Source organism: Pecten maximus, chromosome 10 (assembly GCF_902652985.1).
Source record: "Pecten maximus chromosome 10, xPecMax1.1, whole genome shotgun sequence".
Classification (NCBI taxonomy): Eukaryota; Metazoa; Mollusca; class Bivalvia; order Pectinida; family Pectinidae; genus Pecten; species Pecten maximus.
Window position 1 is genome coordinate 35,505,262 of NC_047024.1, and position 22,057 is coordinate 35,527,318.

The 22,057-nt window shown below is 36.0% G+C and overlaps 1 protein-coding gene across 1 annotated transcript; it reads right to left on the minus strand.

Moving 5' to 3' along the window:
- Positions 1-2,400: 2,400 nt before the first annotated feature.
- LOC117336659 (chitobiase-like) lies at positions 2,401-11,327 on the minus strand. Its single transcript, XM_033897268.1, has 9 exons — positions 11,273-11,327; positions 9,227-9,925; positions 8,413-8,852; positions 7,233-8,039; positions 6,424-6,670; positions 5,365-5,632; positions 4,089-4,253; positions 3,866-3,914; positions 2,401-3,209 (listed from the first exon to the last, which is right to left on the minus strand). The coding sequence occupies exons 1-9, from the start codon at positions 11,325-11,327 to the stop codon at positions 2,727-2,729; spliced, it is 3,213 nt and encodes a 1,070-aa protein (XP_033753159.1). The 3' UTR covers positions 2,401-2,726.
- Between the last annotated feature and the right edge of the window lie 10,730 nt (positions 11,328-22,057).

Genomic DNA, 22,057 nt, shown 5'->3' on the forward strand with positions numbered 1-22,057 from the left:
AGCTATCAAGCAATCAATGTTATTAGTGTGTGTAATTATACCACATCATAAATCAACCAAATATCGTGAGATATATTTGTGTACATGTATATGTTAGAGTAAAAGCCGACCCCTTAGGTCAAGTCAATTCATTCAGATGCTGGGGTTAGTTTTACGATTAGATGCTACTCGGGCTATCCCAGTGCAGTAGGTGTGATAAATTTCATAACTGTCGGGACACCTAGCTTTGTGACCACAGTGGATGTCAGATAACTTGATAGTTAATGAATTTTGGATTAAGAATAGCGTAACTTTATTTCATGCCTATTTTCATTTTATAATTGCTCAGGGATTCCTTTGTATTGTAAATGGTATATTGAGAAAACTGAATTTGATACCTTATTCCAAACACATGCTATGATGCAACAGGAAACACTGACCTCCAGCTCACTGGTCAAACAGATACCAATCTGGGGAGTGTTTGGAGGGAAATCTTCTCGGTAGGTCTCTTAGTCACTTGTAAGGTGTGGCAAGATAAACATGGCGAGTGAAAGAAAATACTGTTTAGTTGTGAACCAGGAACAGAGAGACACTATTTTTAGTTTGTTCGCACATTATGACTGGGATTTAGAGGAAAGTGTTTATAATGAAAATTCTGCTGCCAGTGATGAATTTGAAAACAGATGTAAAGCCACAATGACATAACCTGAGAATATGTCGGAAGGGTATGACGAAACCAGTGATTCATCTCAACTAGAGCAATATGCAGAATTCACTATTGCAAAAGATCCTCTATCAAATGAGTGTCCTCATTGTTTTAGTCAACCATGTGTCACCGACGAAACTTTCAGACAGATGTGGTGGGAAACTGAAAACCAACCACAGCATGCACGGAATCATCATTGTAGGAAAGAAATGTACAAACGGTTTTGGGTTATGTTACTACATAGACAAGTCTGGCAAGATGCTAAATACTTAGAAAAGAAAAAACAAGCCCTAGAGAGGAAAAGTCAAACACAGAAACTTGTGTGGCATAAACGTGACATAATGCCTAACTGTGTCATACAATTAGTGAGGAGCTGGTATCCTAATCCAGATGGTGTTCCGTACATGGGTCATTTGTGGGCCTAAATCTCACACCCCTAGCCGAGAGAGCCTGTATGGTTCTTATTCCAGACTATAAATCTTGATGGAGTAGATTAACTCTGGTGATGATTGTTTTATACATATTTGTTTAGGAAATGTGTGAGATAATTGGATTAATACATTCCTGTAATATATATGTGCCTCAGGGATCTAGTTTCTGGACATTACCGCCAAAATGTTGATAAGGTAGGAGATTTTGTTTACTCAGCATGCGTAGCTAGGATCATAGCAACGCTCTGTATGTAAACTTCCGGTATCAACTTCCGGTGAGGCAAATTCAAATTTCAAATTTGATTGACAGCCTCCAACATTGACAAATAAATATTTTATACCAGGATTAAAACTTAATTAGATTTTTAAAAAGAAAATCATAACCATATTCAGATTCCTTACAAGAATATCTACAGCCCTAACAAAATTAGTAATATAAGCTTTATTGAAAAACACGAATTTATAGAAAATCCTTCTCTGAAGTGAAGGCAGCCAAAGTTTTGCATATTCCTCCATTTTCCTGAGTTGTCTCCCTTTTATACCCCATCCCCGGCCTTTAAGTAATGTATATTACCCTATACGGATACATTTCTTAGTTACCGTATTGTAGATCACCTGATAGAAAAATGAGCATCATGCTGTAATTACCTGATAAGTATGTATGTTTTAATCACCATAATGCAAATCACCAGGCTGTAGATTTCCTTATATGGATACATGTGTTAATCACCAGGCTGCAGATTTCCTTATATGGATACATGTGTTAATCACCAAGCTGTAGATTTTCTTATATGGATACATGTGTTAATCACCAAGCTGTATATTTCCTTATATGGATACATGTGTTAATCACCAAGCTGTAGATTTCCTTATAGGGATACATGTGTTAATCACCAAGCTGTAGATTTCCTTATATGGATACATGTGTTAATCACCAGGCTGTAGATTTCCTTATATGGATACATGTGTTAATCACCAGGCTGTAGATTTCCTTATATGGATACATGTGTTAATCACCAGGCTGTAGATTTCCTTATATGGATACATGTGTTAATCACCAGGCTGTAGATTTCCTTATATGGATACATGTGTTAATCACCAAGCTGTAGATTTCCTTATAGGGATACATGTGTTAATCACCAAGCTGTAGATTTATTTATATTGAAAAATGATTTAATCACCAAGTTGTATAATTCCTTATATGGATACATGTTTAAATCACCCAGCTGTAAATTACCCGATATGGATAACTGTTTTAATCACCATGATGTAAGTTACCTAAAAGGATAAATGTTTTAATTAACAAGCTGTAGATTTCCTTATGTGGATAAATGTTTTAATCACAAACAGCAGATTTCCAAATAAAGGTTACTGTTACGGAAAAAGAAAATATATTGTTCATTTGAGAACCTTTTAGCCATGTGTCAATAAAGCGTTTATTCAATCAAGGTGGAATGTCGTGATGGACATAATGAAGTTAGTCAAATTAGGAAGAATAGTCCTCATTACGGTTGTTGTAAGAATGCAATAGAAGAACAAGTCTTAAACGACTTAACAAAGTTGATGTATACATGAGGTAGCCGTAGATAAAGTAAATCGTCACTCTTTATTCACCCTGGCGGAGGATTAGGACCATTCGTTCCTTCACGTACAACGGCTTCATTTTGCATTGTTAGATTATTTCTCTCTTGTCTTGATCCTGATTGGGAAGTTCTAAAACTATCTATATCGGGTTGGCTTCTAGGTGCTTGACCTTGAGATGTAGCATTCTGACCTTGGCGTGCTGCCATTGACGATGCGAGCATTCTAAGTTGCATTTCCCATCGGTATTGTTCCACGATTGCTATTTGTAGTTGTTGCTGTGCTAACAACATCGGCTTGCGTTCTTGGAAAGCCTGGAAACCAGTCTGGTTAAAATATCTTCTGAAATCCGTGTCATAGTATAAGGGGAGGTCTTCTGTTATAGCAAAGGAGAACCGTCCTGTAGGGTCCGCAAAGTGTCCGAACATTAACTGAATAGGGAAGGTCAGGGCTGGACTTCTGGTAAAGTTGTTCATAATGGCTTTATATTCACTTGCATATGGATCAGGGTGCTAGGAAACCAAAACGAAAAGTAACACGTGACGTATCCACATTTAATTAAATGCCTTATCTTTTCAAATTTCTATAAAGATCAGTTGATGAATTGTTTCACTAAAATTAAATACGCTTACTAACCACGAAAATCGATACAATTCTAATAATATTTAATGTATTTGAATACTTTGAATGATCTCATTATCTAGCTAACCATTACTTGGGCAGTTTTTTGTTTTTTTAATTTCTCATTATCTAGTTAACTATTACTTGGATAACCTTATGTATACCTCTCATTATCTAGTTAACTATTACTTTGACAACCTTATGTAAACTCCTCATTATCGAGTTAACTATTATTTGGACAGTCTGATGTATACCTCTCATTATCGAGTTAATTATTATTTGGACAGTCTTATGCAAACCTCTCATTATCTAGTTAACTATTACTTGGACAACCTTATGTAAACCTCTCATTATCTAGTTAACCATTACTTGGACAACCTTATGTATACCTCCCATTATCTAGTTAACTATTATTTGGACAGTCTTATGCAAACCTCTCATTATCGAGTTATCTATTACTTGGACAGTCTGATGTATACCTCTCAATATCGAGTTAATTATTACTTGGACAATTTCTCATTATCTAGTAAACAATGTCCTTACTTACCAGTGTCGACATCCTCTCCACTCTACTAAACCTTGTTGAATCGTTGTTCCTGAAATTGTATCTACCTTTCAGTATTTGTTTGATAAGTACGTTTATACATCATTCATGATACCATTACACGTTTTGAATCATCCCTGTTATATAAAAATGAGGCTTAATCACATGTTCAGTGTTCTACTTTGCCAATATATTTCAGTCTATTCTGTTGTGTTAGACATGTTACCTGGTCCGGAATTCAAGCAGCATCCCCCTGTACACTTTACTGTCTATTATATCCTCAAAGTCCACCATAAAATCTGTCTTCACTTGAGCTGTAAACCCTGGGTAGTCAGTCAGCCAAGATAGCGTCTTATCCGGGTCGTTCTGATCAGCAGTGACATTCATCAGTCTGAATTTTGAAAACAGTATTTTTTTCGGTCGAAATAATAGTATTACATATACTTCATAAACTTTTCTATGTAAATATATTTCCAGAAAGTATTCGGTTTTGATAAACATCTTTATTCTGTTTTATTTGAAGAAATTATATATTTAGTGATATAAGCACATATTCGAGATTATTTAAAAAAAAAAAAGTGGAACAATTAATGTCGAAACTGGACAACAATAAAAGTGGCCATGCATATAGTATATACTTTACTGGTAGTTGTAATATGAAATGAGTTAAACAAACTCAATGCTATTCCTACGGAATTCGTGTCAATAATATCAGTGCTATTATATGTGTATCATACGATATTTTTTACGTTATCGGTATCAATACCAATTTTACCTGTAGGGAATAACAATATGAACCATTATCTACATGAGTTATATATTTCTAATACACATTATTAACTGTCATGCGTTGTGTTTATTTAAGCATTGATGTCATTTTTTCAGTTTCATTTTTTCATACCCCTATGAAACTAAAAATAATTGACTTCAACGCTTATAATTAATTTTTGAAAATGATTTTCTATTTAAAACATGTTTTATGTACAATTTTTATGGTTTTATATGGGATTCTTTTTCTCATTGTCGTATTGTGACGCCACATTTTTTGCGCCATTCTCGATTTTTTTTTCATAGTGGTATGAAAAAAGACCTCAACCAATCAGAAAGCCGCATTCTGCGTACAAGCAATGGAAAATAAATTATAGTAATATAATCATTTGAAAAAAAAACATTTTGTTTGAAAAAATATCATTGTATACAATGTACATGACTCAAATTGTTATGAAACATTGAACAAATGATTTCGTACAAGCGATCAATAGCAAACAAATAAGATGAAGAAATAACAAAAGATAATTAAATAACTAAATACCCCTTTAGGATATATATTTACAAATAGTAATGTCGGTGTAAATGATATCAAACGCAGGATGTTTCCTGTGGTAAATATAACCAATTAAACGCTATTTTGATGATATTGTATGATGGTTTCCTCAATAATAACCCAAAATAACAGAACGCTGAAATAAAAAATACGACAATGCCATAAATAACAATCTTACATAGCTCCGGGGGGTGCCAGGTAATAGCCGACCTCGAACATATCAAGTTTAGGCAGTGTTTTGGCGCCAAGAATAGCTTTAAATTTCAGGAAATCCTTCCTTTCCTCAGTTTCTGCTTCCGTCATATTCTTGATGGGTTCCTGTACAGTGTTTTCCCAAGGAGCGCGATGCCAAGCTCTCTCCGAAAAGGCAATTAGACGTGGGAAGAGAAGTTGGAATAATTGTTCTTCATCTAGAACCTTCGATGTTGATAGTGTGGCCTGCACACCTGTTTATAAAGCAGCATTTCTTTAAGAGGCAAAATGGTTTTGAGATCTTAATTAGTTATTTAGATAGCAGTACGGTTTTGAGATTTCAATTAGTTATTTAGATAGCTCTACGGTTTTGAGATTTTAATTAGCTATTTAGATAGCAGTACCGTTTTGATAACCTAATTAGTTATATACATAACGGAAAGGTTTTGAAATTTAAATCAGCTAGTTATCTAATCAGTACGGATTTCAGATTTTAATTAGGTATTTAGATAGCAGCAGAAATCTGAGATTTTAATTAGGTATTAACAAAGCAGCACGTTTCTGAGTTAATTTGATAGCGCTACGGTTTGAGATTTTAATAACTTATTAAGATTGCCGTACGTTTTTGAGATATTAATTTAGAAAGCAGTAAGTTCGGAAATTTTCAATTTGGTATACACTACTTACATCATTTTTGTGTATCAATATAAAACCAAAATACATCATACTGTTGTGCTTTACAAATTAATTCTGAAGAAACTGATTCTGGAAGGATAAGTTTGTTTTGTTCATCGTTTGACGTAATCTAAAGCAAAATCTAATTTGAGCAATATGACTACACTTTCCAGAGTTCTCGTATGTTGAAGGAAAGCAGATTGTTTAGGAAATTTAAACACGATTGCTTATTGGTCTTTCTGTGACATTAATTATACCGACATACCTTGTTAGTTGTTTGGATCTGAAAAACTGTGGCATTCATATCTACTGAAAGATACAATATAAAAAGAACTCCATTATTGCTCATTCTAATGAAAAACAAAATTACCCAATGGTCCTGGATCCTTCGGGTCCTCTATACATACAGGCGGGGGCTGATCTCGGGAGAATCTATATCCTGCCGGACCTGTCACTGGTAGACACGCATGCCTGGAGCAACACATGGCCTCAGGCCAAGTACCAAATACTTCCTCGAGTGTAATCGGCGTCCTCCCATACGGCATCTCTCCCAAAAGGTTTGGACCAGGTTCCTCTTTGATTGAAAGATCGTGTACGTCCAACATAGATATGATTGACTGAAAGGAGTTGTGAAGGATAATAGATATTGATAAGACATAGATATTCAATAGGTAAATTCTTCTCGCATACACAGGTACACAGAATATACATTCTGCAACACAAGAAGAAAACGGCAAAAAAAATTAGAATAAATTTACATAAGTTTACAATATAGACTAGCGTAAGCTTTTATACGAGACTTAAACACTCATTAGGCAACTCGTGCAGGAGTATCACTGCATGTCGTAAGAGGCGACTCATTGTGCCCCCCCCCCCCCCCCCCCCCATCCCCCTCCAGGGTCTGGGATGGTTTCTTTCCACTGTCCTTTGGTCAACAGACATTAAAGAGCCCTGCAATAAGGCCCCATTACATGTTTATTCTTTCGAGACCAAAATAGTTCTTCTACCCCCAAACATTAGGGGTCTCTTTTTTATTGCTCTGTCTATCCGTGCTTTGTTTGCCTATATAGTGCCTCCTTGAAACCTGTCCTCATATGGCCCCGGTTGTTGCAGGGACGTTAAATCTCTTAAAACACTCATTATATATTAAGATATAGACTATGAAGAGATAACTCTTACATGGTATCCATTTTTCTGGAATGTCCTCAATTTTGTCTCCCTGTCTACTGGTTTTATGTTGGTGGCATTAGAAGAACGCATTTGTAGTCTGGTCAGGTACAAGACTCTTGGATCTCTGTGTGTGACAGTGAACTGGAATGTCTTGGGATACCATTTGGTGACGTTGAAAGGAACAAACCAATTAGGACAATCGTCAGGATCGCGACATTTGTTGGGAAAGGCTGTAAATAAGTTATCGAAAGCGTTGATGACAATGTTGTTATCGGCGGCAATTTTGGATAGCATTTGAGTAAACTCAACCTTCCGTCTGATATAGGGGTGTTTCAGTTTGTTTGAAATGTTCCTTGCAGCACATTTATCAAGCCAGGTGTCGACATCCGTGTCCTCGCCCCCAACACTAAACGTCTTCAGAGGGTAGTTAGCTGCTGTGTGATATGATTTTATGGTAGATACTATTTTTCTTATAAATCTCTCTGTTTCTAGTGCACATGGGTCTACGTTTCCAATCCTGAAAAGGTTTGGCTTCAAACGTGATATTTTATCTAATTTTGGTAAGCTCCAATCCATTGTGCTGTCGTTGGTAGCTTTATTGTAAGCTCGCATTGCTATTTCTGATGCTCTCATGTTACTGTCAAAACTCCACATTGGAATAATTTCAATGTGTAGTTGTTTCGCCAAGGAAAGGAGGTCTTTATATTCCTGGGCAGTATAATATCCCGAGCCAAGTCCATTTCCGGAGGGATCGGATCCCAACTGAGAAAATAAACACGATTCCTCAGTTTCGTCATGGCATCTTCTCGAACCCACCTGAAAGCAAGAACAAGAATTCTAAACATTTAAATACACTTGACAAGAGCTACATTTGCCTGGTTAGTGTCGTGAATGAAACAAAAGCTTTATTGTTTTCTCCTTGTAAATCAACCATTACACTAGACTCATCTATAGGTCTTGTCTGATGCCATATTATTTTGCATTTGGAATAAAATTTGTTGAAATTGAAATATACTATTATTGTGATCATATTCATACTAAATCGCTCCCGTTTTATCGATTCTGATTGAGACAAAGTGTTTAACTTTACTTCTTTATTCTCTTGGGTGTTTGACTTACTTTTCACAGATGATAATTCACAATCGTTATACAATAAACATATAGCACAGACCCGGGTATGTCAACCTACCATGTGGAAATCGGGCATTGTTGTTATCTCCAGCCGAACAGCATAATCGTTTGCTAACAATAGTTGAAGTTTGTTTAATTTAAGAAATGCCAAAACATGAAGTAACTTCCGTAACGTTGTCATGTTGACAAAATTAGATGCCGTATCAAGTTGAAGTCCTCGATATTGAAATCGTGGAGAGTCCACAACCTTCATTTCAGGAACCACCAGTTGTCTCCCGAGCGTTGGATGTTCTTCCTTTTCGATGAGATGTAACAGAGTCTGAAAGCCATTGAGTAATCCGTGTGTTGTACTGCCGACAATATGGACATACGAGTGAGCAGCACTGATCGTGATGTTATACCACTCGTCAGCGTTCTCAATAGGCGGAGCATCCTTCAGCTGGACCAGTATTACATTATGCAGTAATGGTTTTGGAGTTTCAGTCATATCCAAGGTACCTATTTAAAATACAACCAATGATATTCTTCAAGTCCTTAAACACCCATCTACTAAGTTCTGTTATGGCAGTCTAAATGGTTATTGCCTGGGTTATTCTGCCATATTGGTTAGAGACGTGAAAGTGTAGTGCTTCGCTGCCATTTAATATGACTGACTACCTCATGGAATAGTCCTTTGACAAATAAATTAAATGAAATATGAATATAGATTTATATACTAAATTATCTACTATTCTAGTGTGCTATTGCTGGTTGTGAAGAAGACATATGAATAATTTTACAGGCAGATATTGACAAACACAACATCTAATAATGTAATTCGTTGTTTCGTATGTAGACAACATTACACTTGTTTTCTCAGACATACAACTTACTTGTGAAGTAAATCATCAGTCCAGACAGTCGATCATCATTTCGGGAATCAATTTTCCAAGTCGAGTTCATGTATACTTTCCTCTGAGCTGATTCGTACTTCTGTCGGGGAGTGGGAATGATGTCTCCCGGTGTTGGTTTTGGGTAGGTAGTGTTAAACAGAGAAGCGTAACGTCTCGACAATGACACCGGTAGCTCAGGATCTCGTGGTGGATTTCTCGTGTATTGAAATAGGTTTTGGAATGGTCCAACACGATCTCGATTTATGTCCTTTTTCGTATTTTGTATGATCGCCGAATGTGTGTCGTTAGCTAAGTAGAAATTTGGATATATATCGTATTTACCTGCTATAGAGGCCGAAGTTAAAAACGTTATATATCTGCTTTTTCCAGGGTCGATAGTTCCAAATGTATCTGAATCTGGGGTAAATCGGTACATGCATCCTTGAACATGTGAAAGTGAGAAACCTCCTCGTATGGTAGGAAAGTCGTATTCCCCAGTGTCGCTGTTGAAACGTTTGAATTCTATGAGATTTTCGTGACAAACATAAAGATTCCAGCCACCGCTTTGGTCGATTGGTGTAGGTCCAGTGTTCGTGAGAATTATTGCCGAATAATAGGATCCACCAGGGTTATGGTTGATCAGGTAGTAAAGAATCTTTGTGCTTTTGGCTATTGTCTCTACATTTGCTGATATAGTACCTGATGTAAAATAGAAATTGTACAACATTAATGTGTACTACGTCATCGTATTGAGATCTCCATTTGCTAAGGCATCGCCTGTGTAACAAAATATAAATTGTACAATACTATGTGTACTACGTCATCGTATAAGAAACTTGCTGGCGTAGGGCCCGGGTGAAAAAGTATATGTGTACTTTTACTGCGGACTACGTCATCCAGACGGGGATCCCCATTCGTTGACGTAATACCTGGGTAAAACAATTTGCACACTATTAAAGCGTTCTACATCATCGTGTCGGGATCAAGCAAAATAAATACTGTATACAATTTATGCGTAGTGCAACATCGTTTTTGGATCGTCATTAGTCATAACAAATTGATATGAATAATATGAATCAACAAAGTTTGAGGTCAGATAATGATAAAACAATACTGTTTCAGTGTGGATTATATATGATTATCTATGATTATATATCAGATTGCAAAAAACCTCAACTCGATATTTGTCATCTCGCTATACAACTCATTTTAATTTCACGACGAAAAGAAATAAAAGATTTTTTTTTTTTTTTAATAAATTAACATCGGTTAAGTGTTTTCCCTGATTGTTGTTTCTGCCATCCATAATCTTTTGGATATGGTATTGATTTACCCTTGATTTCCAAGAATTATTTACATTATGATTAAGTATTCATAAACAATTTTGAATTTTACATCAGTTCGATATTAAAGCCACTCGTACGAGTTATAGTTCCCGTATACCATTAGGTAACATTACGTTTTACACTAACAAATTTACATCAACCATTTAATTTCAGGTTTTCAGTTAATATCAAGTTATGAGACAATTTACATTGCTGTGATGTTCAATTGATGTTACAATCAATTTTAACCTTCTGCGGTGACATATGGCTTTAAACCTTTTATTTTTTTTCCCTGATGACTTGATAAACAAATACATGTTTGCCTAGACACAATTAAGGCAAAACATGTTTCCTTCATGTTTGTGTCCAGACACTCAGACAGCGTTATACATCCCGTCTTGTTTCATCATAAAAAGTGTGACAGACATTTCATCTATCACTCTGAATATATGTTTAAAAGAACTTTTGAAAATTACACATAACGTTTCGCGCTCTTAATAGAGAACGAGTACTTCGTCTAAGTTGTTTCCCGGCTTCAAAATGAGAAAAAAAAGGTACAACATAAAAAATAAATAAAAACCGTACACGATATCACTAGAGAGGCAAGGTTTTGTACTTTTAACTATATATTAAAGTAAAGAATTTTGATATCAGTATGATTTAATCTGTAAACTTAACGTAATGCATTACCATATAATTACACCTTTTAATTATTACTTACCGACTACGCTCAGTAAAATCAACAGACAGAGGGAGCCACTGGTTTGTAGAGCCATGCTGTAGGGAGGAGTGAACTACATCACAACACACTGTCCTAAAACAACGCCATTAGTCTACCGTCACGTGACAGAACAGGTAAAACACAATTAATGTTAGGCCAATCGCACTTGACATTTGATAATTATCATTAGACGTTAATGAAAAAAACTTTTACAATAATACATTTTTTTCTGCTGAAATGGTTATCTCTACGCAAGCATTCAAATGTTGGTCACCTGGTAAATTTTCAATTAGTTTTTTTATTTCAACTATTTCTAATCATTTCAACTTTAATTTGAACATGCTAAACGTTGAAATAAATTATATAAGCATACATTAATGAGCAAATGATTGGACGCAGTATAAACCAACATGCAGACATTGTGTTTTGATAAATAGCAATCATATTTACATTGACTGGATTTGATAAGTTCATACCGGCTATAAGTTATCTTGATTTAAACTTAAGTTAATTCCAGATATATTTCATATTGAAATTGATATTCGGTATATAAGGTATGAAAGTTTATACTAGATATACATAATACTAAATACTGGATTATGGTAGACGAAGGAGTTCAATCTTGCTTTTGTGTGTAATTGTAAAATGTATAAATACAAGAAAACGTTCCAGCAGTTCATTTTAGATAAGCAACACCTTTATCATCTATCAAAATGTTTTATAAACAGTTCCCTTTATGAAAACACTCCCATTATCAAAACACTCCCTTTGTGAAAGGTTCCCTGTATGAAGATACTCCATTTCTGAAGACACTCCTTTATGAAGACATTCCCTTTATGAAGATACTCCCTTTGTGAAGACATTCCCCATGTGAAGACAAATACGTTATGAAAATTTTCCTTTATAAAAGCACTCCCTTCGTGGAGCTTCCCTGTATAAAGACACCTCCTTTATGAAAACACACCCTTTATGAAGACACTCCCTTTGTGAAGACATTCCCCATGTGAAGACAAATACGTTATGAAAATTTTCCTTTATAAAAGCACTCCCTTTGTGGAGCTTCCCTTTATAAAGACACCTCCTTTATGAAGGCATCCCCTTTATGAAGACACTCCCTTTGTGAAGACATTCACCATGTAAAGACAAATACGTTATGAAAATTTTCCTTTATAAAAGCACTCCCTTTGTGGAGCTTCCCTTTATAAAGACACCTCCTTTATGAAGGCATCCCCTTATGAAAACACACCCTTTATGAAGATACTCCCTTTGTGAAGACATTCCCCATGTGAAGACAAATACGTTATGAAAATTTTCCTTTATAAAAGCACTCCCTTTGTGGAGCTTCCCTTTATAAAGACACCTCCTTTATGAAGGCATCCCCTTTATGAAGACACTCCCTTTGTGAAGACATTCCCCATGTGAAGACAAATACGTTATGAAAATTTTCCTTTATAAAAGCACTCCCTTTGTGGAGCTTCCCTTTATAAAGACACCTCCTTTATGAAGGCATCCCCTTATGAAAACACACCCTTTATGAAGATACTCCCTTTGTGAAGACATTCCCCATGTGAAGACAAATACGTTATGAAAATTTTCCTTTATAAAAGCACTCCCTTTGTGGAGCTTCCCTTTATAAAGACACCTCCTTTATGAAAACACACCCTTTATGAAGATACTCCCTTTGTGAAGACATTCCCCATGTGAAGACAAATACGTTATGAAAATTTTCCTTTATAAAAGCACTCCCTTTGTGGAGCTTCCCTTTATAAAGACACCTCCTTTATGAAGGCATCCCCTTATGAAGACACTCCCTTTATGAAGACACTCCCTTTATAAAGACACCTCCTTTATGAAGGCATCCCCTTATGAAGACACCTCCTTTATGAAGACACTCCCTTTATGAAGACACACCCTTTATGAAGACACTCCCTTTATGAAGACACTCCCTTTATGAAGACACTCCCTTTATGAAGACACTCCCTTTATGAAGACACTCCCTTTATGAAGACACACCCTTTATGAAGACACTCCCTTTATGAAGACATTCCCTTAATGAAGACATTCCCTTTATGAAGACACTCCCTTTATGAAGACATTCCCTTTATGAAGACATTCCCTTTATGAAGACACTCCCTTTATGAAGACATTCCCTTTATGAAGACACTCCCTTTATGAAGACACTCCCTTTATGAAGACACTCCGGTATGAAGACATTCCCTTTATGAAGACACTTCTCTATGAAGATACTCCCTTTGTGAAGACATTCCCCTTGTGAAGACAAATACTTTATGAAAATTGTCCTTTATGAAGACACTCCCTTTATAAAGGCACTCCCTTTGTGAAGACAAATACTTTATGAAAATTGTCCTTTATGAAGACACTCCCTTTATAAAGACACTCCCTTTGTGAAGACAAATACTTTATGAAAATTGTCCTTTATGAAGACACACCCTTTATGAAGACACTCCCTTTATGAAGACACTTCCTGCACTCGTCGGACACTTATGGATTTCTAAGAAACCTATGAAAGTGAGTAAAATAGAAAATGCTTCATTGGATTTACTTGCGGAGTGGATTAAAACCAGCACTACTAATAATGACATTCCATACATAAGATACAAACTCTTTTGTCCATATTTCCTAATCGAAAGACCAATAAGCTTTTAAACTTTAAGTTTTTTATGACCTCACATTGTTCTACATGATATGTAAAACAACCTTTGTTTTCTATGGATAAAATAATAATTAATAATGCTTCAGCCTTACTGACTACATTCAAACATTCTTCTAATTTTCATTTTTTAACTATTATTCCGATCGGATATATATTTAGAACTTAAAACAAGGGACATTTCATACTTTTCAAAATCATACTCTTACCTCGAGCTGTACTGATAACGTAACGAGCTGTAGGGACAGCTTACATCTAACCTATATGATAAGCGGGATATCAAAATTTACCAATTGTGAATGTTCCTTCTAGAAAATGCCACCCCAGCCTTCTCTGCGTGGTGTATACATGTCCCAGAGGTTTCGAGGACTTGCTCCCTATTATCACGATTTCTGTGACAGATATCGACTACCGACAAGTAAAACTACCAACAAAGATTTCTAGAAGAAAACGACGGTTTTATTGGCTGACTTTGGCTATTTTTAAAGTCTGTACGCTAGGAAGGTGTCAGATGTGTCCTTTTTCTTGCTGATATACCTGGTAATACTTTTCTGAATTAACCTGAGTTTGAACTAGATTTACATACCGGTGACGTCGATGAAGTCGAAGACGGTACCCTTTGGGAACTCCTGGATTTATTCTTGCATTTCTAAAGTGTACTTATTCAAACATATATTTTTCTTTTTATTTTGCCCTTTTATTATTAATTTCGAGTTAGAACATTTTTTTCTTTTAAATATCGGCATTCTCTTTTGCTTTTGTGCTATGAAGGATAACAGTTACATTGAAATACTAAATGAACCGATAGTTGATGTAAGAGAATGTGAATTTTGAAGAACTCTGTTGTTCTTTTGACCAATTCTGAATACTCACTTTTACAAAAGTCAGGACATAAGCTCACTATTTCCAGACTTAAGGGGATACTTAGATCTCTTATTATGAGCGTATATTTGCTGATAAAAGTATAACCATTTACAATAATGGCAGGTGTTAACTAAGACCAGGGTTAAATATATTTAGGATGAAATGATTTTATTCCTGGTTGGCAGTATATTTAGCTAAATGGTAACATCTTCCAATAGACTATCGACATACCGGTGAAAACAAACCGTATCATTTCTTCGTCAACTCGAGCAGTTGTTTTTGACAATGCTGAATTCGCAATTATCTGAGGAGTCCACAGAGACATCCCCACGTCCTTAATTTTACTCTTAGATATATATTGCTGATCTGTCAATAGAAACTTTATTGACCATGTCCTGTCGGAAAAACCTTAGCCGCTTACTTCGATCTTTACTTACAACGTAACCGACAGGGACAACTTACAAATAACCTGCATAATAAGAGTGATGATTTCCCAATTGATATTATTCCGTTTTTATCACGATTTTTGTGAGATATGTCGACTTCTGATATCGTTATGTCATTCGGAAATATTTTTCTTATGCGACATGAAGCCAGACGTGTTTGATGTTTGTTAACATGCATGATGGTTCCTTTGTCACCACCCTACTTCTCATTTGAGATCGTGGCTAAACCCGAATTCGACATAGATTCATATGGCGGTTGTCTTCGATGAATCATAAGACGCTTGGTACCTAAAGAGCATCCGGTATTATTCTCCTTGCACTTTTTCAGGAATCTCCATTCAAATCTATATATTTGCCTGTATCTCGCCTTCATTTAATCGATACTGAATTTGAATTAAGGTTTGTTATTTTTGTTTTTTTAATGAATAGACATTCATCGAAATTTTTATATATTTTGTCAAGAACGTGATATAGAGGACACAACACAATCTCCAAATCAACAGAAATCAGCTGAGGTACCATTCACGATAACAGCAAACCTGAAAATCTCATTTAATTGTTTTTCTCCAATCCCCGAGGTATTTATATCAACTGACTGCTGCAAACAGTTTAGTACCTAAAACTGAACTGATTTTTTTCAATGACTTTTATGATTACGAGCACCATCAATAGACAGCTAAAGTGGCGGAGAATCACGTGATTCTATGGTATTAAAATGGCTGAATTGTCATACCGCCTCCGTAAATATCTTGAAGCAAATATTGTTTCATTATAAACAACAGCTAGGGTCATATGAGGACGGGTACCAAGGAGAAACAAACAGATACAAACAAACGAAATGAAAACAATTGAAAAGGGAAATCCATAGTGTTGTAATGGGAGCATCAGATACTAATTTCGGTCTCTTTTATGTCCTCTCAATAAAAGGTAGAGAGAAAATAAGAGATAGAAACGTCTGTTGTCTAATAATATAACATGAGTAATGGTTAATTAAATTTGAGGCTGACTCTAGCCTTCGGGACAAAGAGGTTTCTATATTTCAGTTAGTGATCATCTCCAAGTTACTGACCGGCTTTGGGCTAAGTATAGATATCACGTGTTACTTATCCCTTAGGGGATCACCACGCGTAATCAGTGCATGGGGTCAGCATGATCTTTGGTGTCAGAGCCCTGCTTGACCAATCATAAGGGGCTTGTAGTCTATTGACTAATCAGTGATGCTCTCCACGCACTGTCATCTTGCATTTAGAAACGAATTTTCCACGCGCCTCCACGTTGTGTGTGTGTGTGTGTGTGTTTTTTTTTTTTTTTTTTTGGTCTACTTCAGCCAGACTTATACTTTGTATTAAATAAACACACTTGTAGCCATAATTTCTACGGGAGCCTGAAGTTGGTTCCGAGTTCCGAGTTCCGAGTTCCGTTTAAGTAAAACCGAGTTCCGTTTAAGATAAAAGGAACTGCATTGTATAAGCTTTACGAGTTTTGGTCCCAGTTCCGAGTTCCGTTAAAGAAAAACTGAAATATAATGTATTAGCTTTATTGGTTTTGGTCCCAGTTCCGAGTTCCGTTTAAGAAAAACTGAAATATTATGTATTAGCTTTATTGGTTTTGGTCCCAGTTCCGAGTTCCGTTTAAGAAAAACGGAACTAGGAACCAGTTCAGAGTTCCGTTTAAGAAAAACTGAAATATTATGTATTAGGTTTATTGGTTTTGGTCCCAGTTCCGAGTTCCGTTTAAGAAAAACTGAAATATTATGTATTAGGTTTATTGGTTTTGGTCCCAGTTCCGAGTTCCGTTTAAGAAAAACTGAAATACTATGTATTAGCTTCATTTGTTTTGGTCCCAGTTCCGAGTTCCGTTTAAGATAAACGGAACTCGGAACCAGAGTTCCGTTTAAGAAAAAGGGAACTGCAATGTATAAGCTTTACGAGTTTTGGTCCCAGTTCCGAGTTCCGTTTAAGAAAAACTGAAATACTATGTATTAGCTTTATTGGTTTTGGTCCCAGTTCCGAGTGGGAGCCTGAAGTTAAGGTTCCGAGTTCCGAGTTCCGAGTTCCGAGTTCCGTTTAAGTAAAACGGAACTCGGAACCAGTTCCGAGTTCCGTTTAAGAAAAACTGAAATACTATGTATTAGCTTCATTTGTTTTGGTCCCAGTTCCGAGTTCCGTTTAAGAAAAACGGAACTGCAATGTAAAAACTTTACGAGTTTTGGTCCCAGTTCCGAGTTCCGTTTAAGAAAAACTGAAATATTATGTATTAGCTTTATTGGTTTTGGTCTCAGTTCCGAGTTCCGTTTAAGATAAACGGAACGCGGAACCAGTTCCGAGTTCCGTTAAGAAAAACGGAACTACATATATGTAGGAACCAGTTCCGAGTTCCGTTTAAGGATAACAACACGACTGGTGTTGTAAAATTACGAGACATTGTTGTGTTGTAACCTCTAAAGAATGTTACAACGCAGTTTTCGTTCATGGTACATTTCTTTATTTTTACCCTTTCGTAAATGACAAGTAGCTTGTAAAAGCAGCTTTCTAGATATCGCGAAATATGAGTCCATGGAGGGAGATATGAGTTTTTATTTGTAGTTGATGTATCTATATGTGTGAAGTTAAAGTACACAAAATAAGCAATAACTGCAAAGTATATTTCATACACCATTTTGTTTTTCAATATGGCTTCTACTGTTGAGGTGAAATGTCTATATGGCGACTGGGAAAAAATCTTTAATTGGTATTACTGAAGTTTTATTCAACACAAATACAAGAAAAACAAAACAATTCCATTGAATAATATTGAACAGTTCTTTCATTGGCACTTGGAAACATAGAAATACGCGGGGTAGCAGGAAACTTCTAAGGAGCTGTTGCCAAAGGCTTTCCTTGTTTTTTGCTGTCAATGATTAGACTAAATGATTAGATTAAATCTACAATTTTTGATATCACTAATTCGAATTTATGATTCATTAAATGATTTAACGATATTATGAATTATAATTATATCATTTAATGAATAAATTATATCAACAATTCGTATTGATATAACTCTATTCCTTGAATTAATGATACAAATAATGGAATTATTTATATAAATAAATCGAATAAATGATAACCATTAATTATGTCTCCCCCGTAAGTTTCGGAGAGACATATTGCTTTGTTCCCGCGAGGAGGAGATGCTTGAGATTGCATTGAGTTTTGTAAGTCAGAGCTCACATGATCTGCTACTGGAAATATTAAATTTATCCATACGGTTGTTTCCGTGCGATAACTTGCATTATTGTTAACAAATCGTCTCCATATTTGGTACACAGGTTCCGTGAGAGGAGGGGGATGTACATGCTTGTTTTTGAGGTCCACATGTCAAAGGTTACATGACCTGTTGCTAAAAATAGATTTTTTTCCACGTTAACTTTCTTTCTTACCGACCAATTATGTCCATCTTTAGTCTTACAGATACTATATAAGGAGTGGACGCATAGGCTTGCATTTTAATTCCGTAGGTCAAAGGTCACGTTATATGTTACTTTTATTATTATTTTCCTTTTTTTCCGTCTGAATCTTGTCCGATACATTTCTTGAAACCGTCAGTTGAATCCCGATGAAACTTTGGTATGTAATAATTTTGAGGGAACGCAAACGAAAAACTTTTACTGCGCGTCTTCCAACCCGACATGGCCGCCGTACGATCTGATTGGCAAAACATTTTAACACGGTCCAATTAAGATGGCATTTCGTGTGAGTTGTATTAAAAGACTGTGACCTTAACCGCAACATTTCTGTCTGGCGTTTTGTGGAATTTCCGTAACGACTCCCGTTCCAAATAGACCTTGTTCAATTATTTATATCATGAATTCGGACTAATGATCGGCAACATTAATTCGATTCATTCATATCGCTTATTCAATGAATCAAATAATATCCTTAATGCGAATACTTAGAGATAATAACAATTTGAACATGTGAATTTCTAGATCATCCTGGTATTATCCCGCTTCCACCATATCAGCCCGAGGGACTTTGATAATAACATTAATTAACGCGAGGATCAACATCAAACATGTTACAGAGGAATTAATGATATCACACATTCGAATTAGTAATATCACTAAATGCCCAAAATTCTTGATATCATGAATTCTAATTAAATTTATCACTTATAGTATTGCAATTACATGATATCAATATATTGAGTAATGATGTCAATATTGTTTTTGTGATCGAAGCACCCAACTGCTGATAGTTTGATCAGCATTATTTCATAACTGTTGCAAGGCCCCGACTAATGACAAGGCATTATCTTTGTTTTTAGAATAGAAAAGTAAAATGTTGTTACCATGTTTTACAACTTTATCATTTTGCATTTGAAATGAGCATTGAACTGGTCCATTTAGTCCAATTTAGATTCCGACCCAGTGGTAGACTTAACAGCGCTATGTACAGTTTCACAATTGATCTTAAGATTTTCTCAATCTTCAGGAGGCTAATGGACACGTAGCCATGTGAATAGAATGTTAAAGAATTGAATTTGAATTAATACCTAAGTTTTGAAGCATTGCTGTTGAATTGAATCGGTTTTAAGGAGAATTGCTAAACATTGCCTTCTTAAAGTTAGAGACATTTTATCAGATTCGTTGTGTAACCGGGCTCTGTTTCAAATTCAATCAAATATATTTGTCTTGAAGCATATTCTTATGCATATCATAAGGAAGTTGTCATTTAATGTGTCTGATGTAGGTAATTGTCTCTGGTACTACGGTCCCTTCCACGACTCAAACTGGTTCCTTGTTCCGTATAACTTGAACGGAACTGGAATTGGATGCTATTTTAATACAATTAAATATTTAAACAAGCAATATTTTCCTAAACGAAACTTATTCTAATCCAGACTAGGGGCTCATATTAAGGTGACATACATAAAACATTTTCTTAAAAAGAACTGGGAACTTTAACCTAACCCCTTGAAGCTTAAATGGAACAGGGAACTACATCAAATTCGTAAACGGACCTCGGAACTGGTTCATAGATAGGATATTTTAAATGGAACTCGGACTGGTTCCTAGTTCCGTTGTCCTTAAACGGAACTCGGAACTGGTTCCTAGTTCCGTTTATCTTAAAAGGAACTCGGAACTGGGACCAAAACCCGTAAAGCTTATACACAGTTGTTCCGTTTTTCTTAAACTGGTTCCTAGTTCCATTTTTCTTAAACGGAACTCGGTTCCGAGTTCCGTTTATCTTAAACGAAACTCGGAACTGGGACCAAAACCAATAAAGCTAATATACAATTATGGCCCTCTGTGTCGGGATATATCCAGAATTATGTCCCTGGGAAGGGTTATTTTCCCGTGGGCGTAGCCCGAGGGAAAATAACTCTTCCCAGGGACATAATTCTGGATATATCCCGACACAGAGGGTCATAATAGTTTTATTATACCGAAAAAGAGCATATTTTGTGGCCTTTTTGGTGTTTAAAGCATCCTTGCTGTCCAATATCGCTGTTATTTCTACTTCTGTTGATCGGCCAAATCGTGATGACACTGCCATTTCAAAAGCCTGTGTTGTTGTTTGTGTTTTTGGAACCAGACGACAACAAACGCAAAAGAGTTCCACTGCCCGACTTCCGACGCAGGCGCGTTCGATGACGAAGGGTTATTCATCGGGCGGAGGGGTTATACACCGGGGTATAATACTCTGCTGCCATGGTTACATGGTTATTCGACGGGTTATACCCCGGCGACGGCATTTGTCGGGGGATATTCGATTTATAAAATGTCAGGTGATATGTTTTCGTCCAATGAAAAGAATTCTAACAAAAGTGAGGTATAATAATACCTAGTATTTGGAACTCGGAACTGGGACCAAAACCAATAAAGCTGATACATAATATTTCAGTTTTTCTTTAACGGAACTCGGAACTGGGACCAAAACTCGTAAAGAAAATACATTGCAGTTCCGTTTTTCTTAAACGGAACTCGGAACTGGGACCAAAACCAATAAAGCTAATACCTAGTATTTCAATTTTTCTTAAACGGAACTCGGAACTTGGACCAAAACCAATATAGCTAATACATAATATTTCAGTTTTTCTTTAACGGAACTCGGATCTGGAACCAAAACTCGTAAAGCTTATACATTGCAGTTCCGTTTTTCTTAAACGGAACTCGGAACTGGTTCCGAGTTCCGTTTTACTTAAACGGAACTCGGAACTCGGAACTCGGAACCAACTTCAGGCTCCCACTTTCTACTCTGTTGCTATACATCATATTAAGTAAATATACTGTGTTTTTTCCATAACATCAAACATAATTTCATTTTGAATATTTATATATTGTGGACTCGCAAGAGTTTATCGGTCATTCAATGAATGACCTTTTAACAACAATAATATTTTCATTTGTCGAGTCAACCTATAGCAACAAACGATCTTCAGTCTCCGAACATGCACCAGTCTTAAACAAATACTAGTAATGACCAAACTGAACGAAAATGTTCCATTACAACAGCAGTATGAACTTCTCTACAACAATCGAGCTGTATCTGCAATGGAACTGTAACTGAAGCTGTGTGATACACGTGGATACTTCACCCTTGTAAGCATGTCTTTATTCTATTTTGAGATAGTATGATATCCATGTTCTCCAATCTGATATGATTTATTGCCAAAATGAATACCATTTGCAAGGGGAGTATTCCGGAAATCACGAGTTCTGTGATATATTTTAACTTACTGGCAGTAATAAAGCAAATTACGACAGGTTGAGAGCGATACACATTGATGCAGGTTATTTTTTCGGTTCAGTTGTCAGCT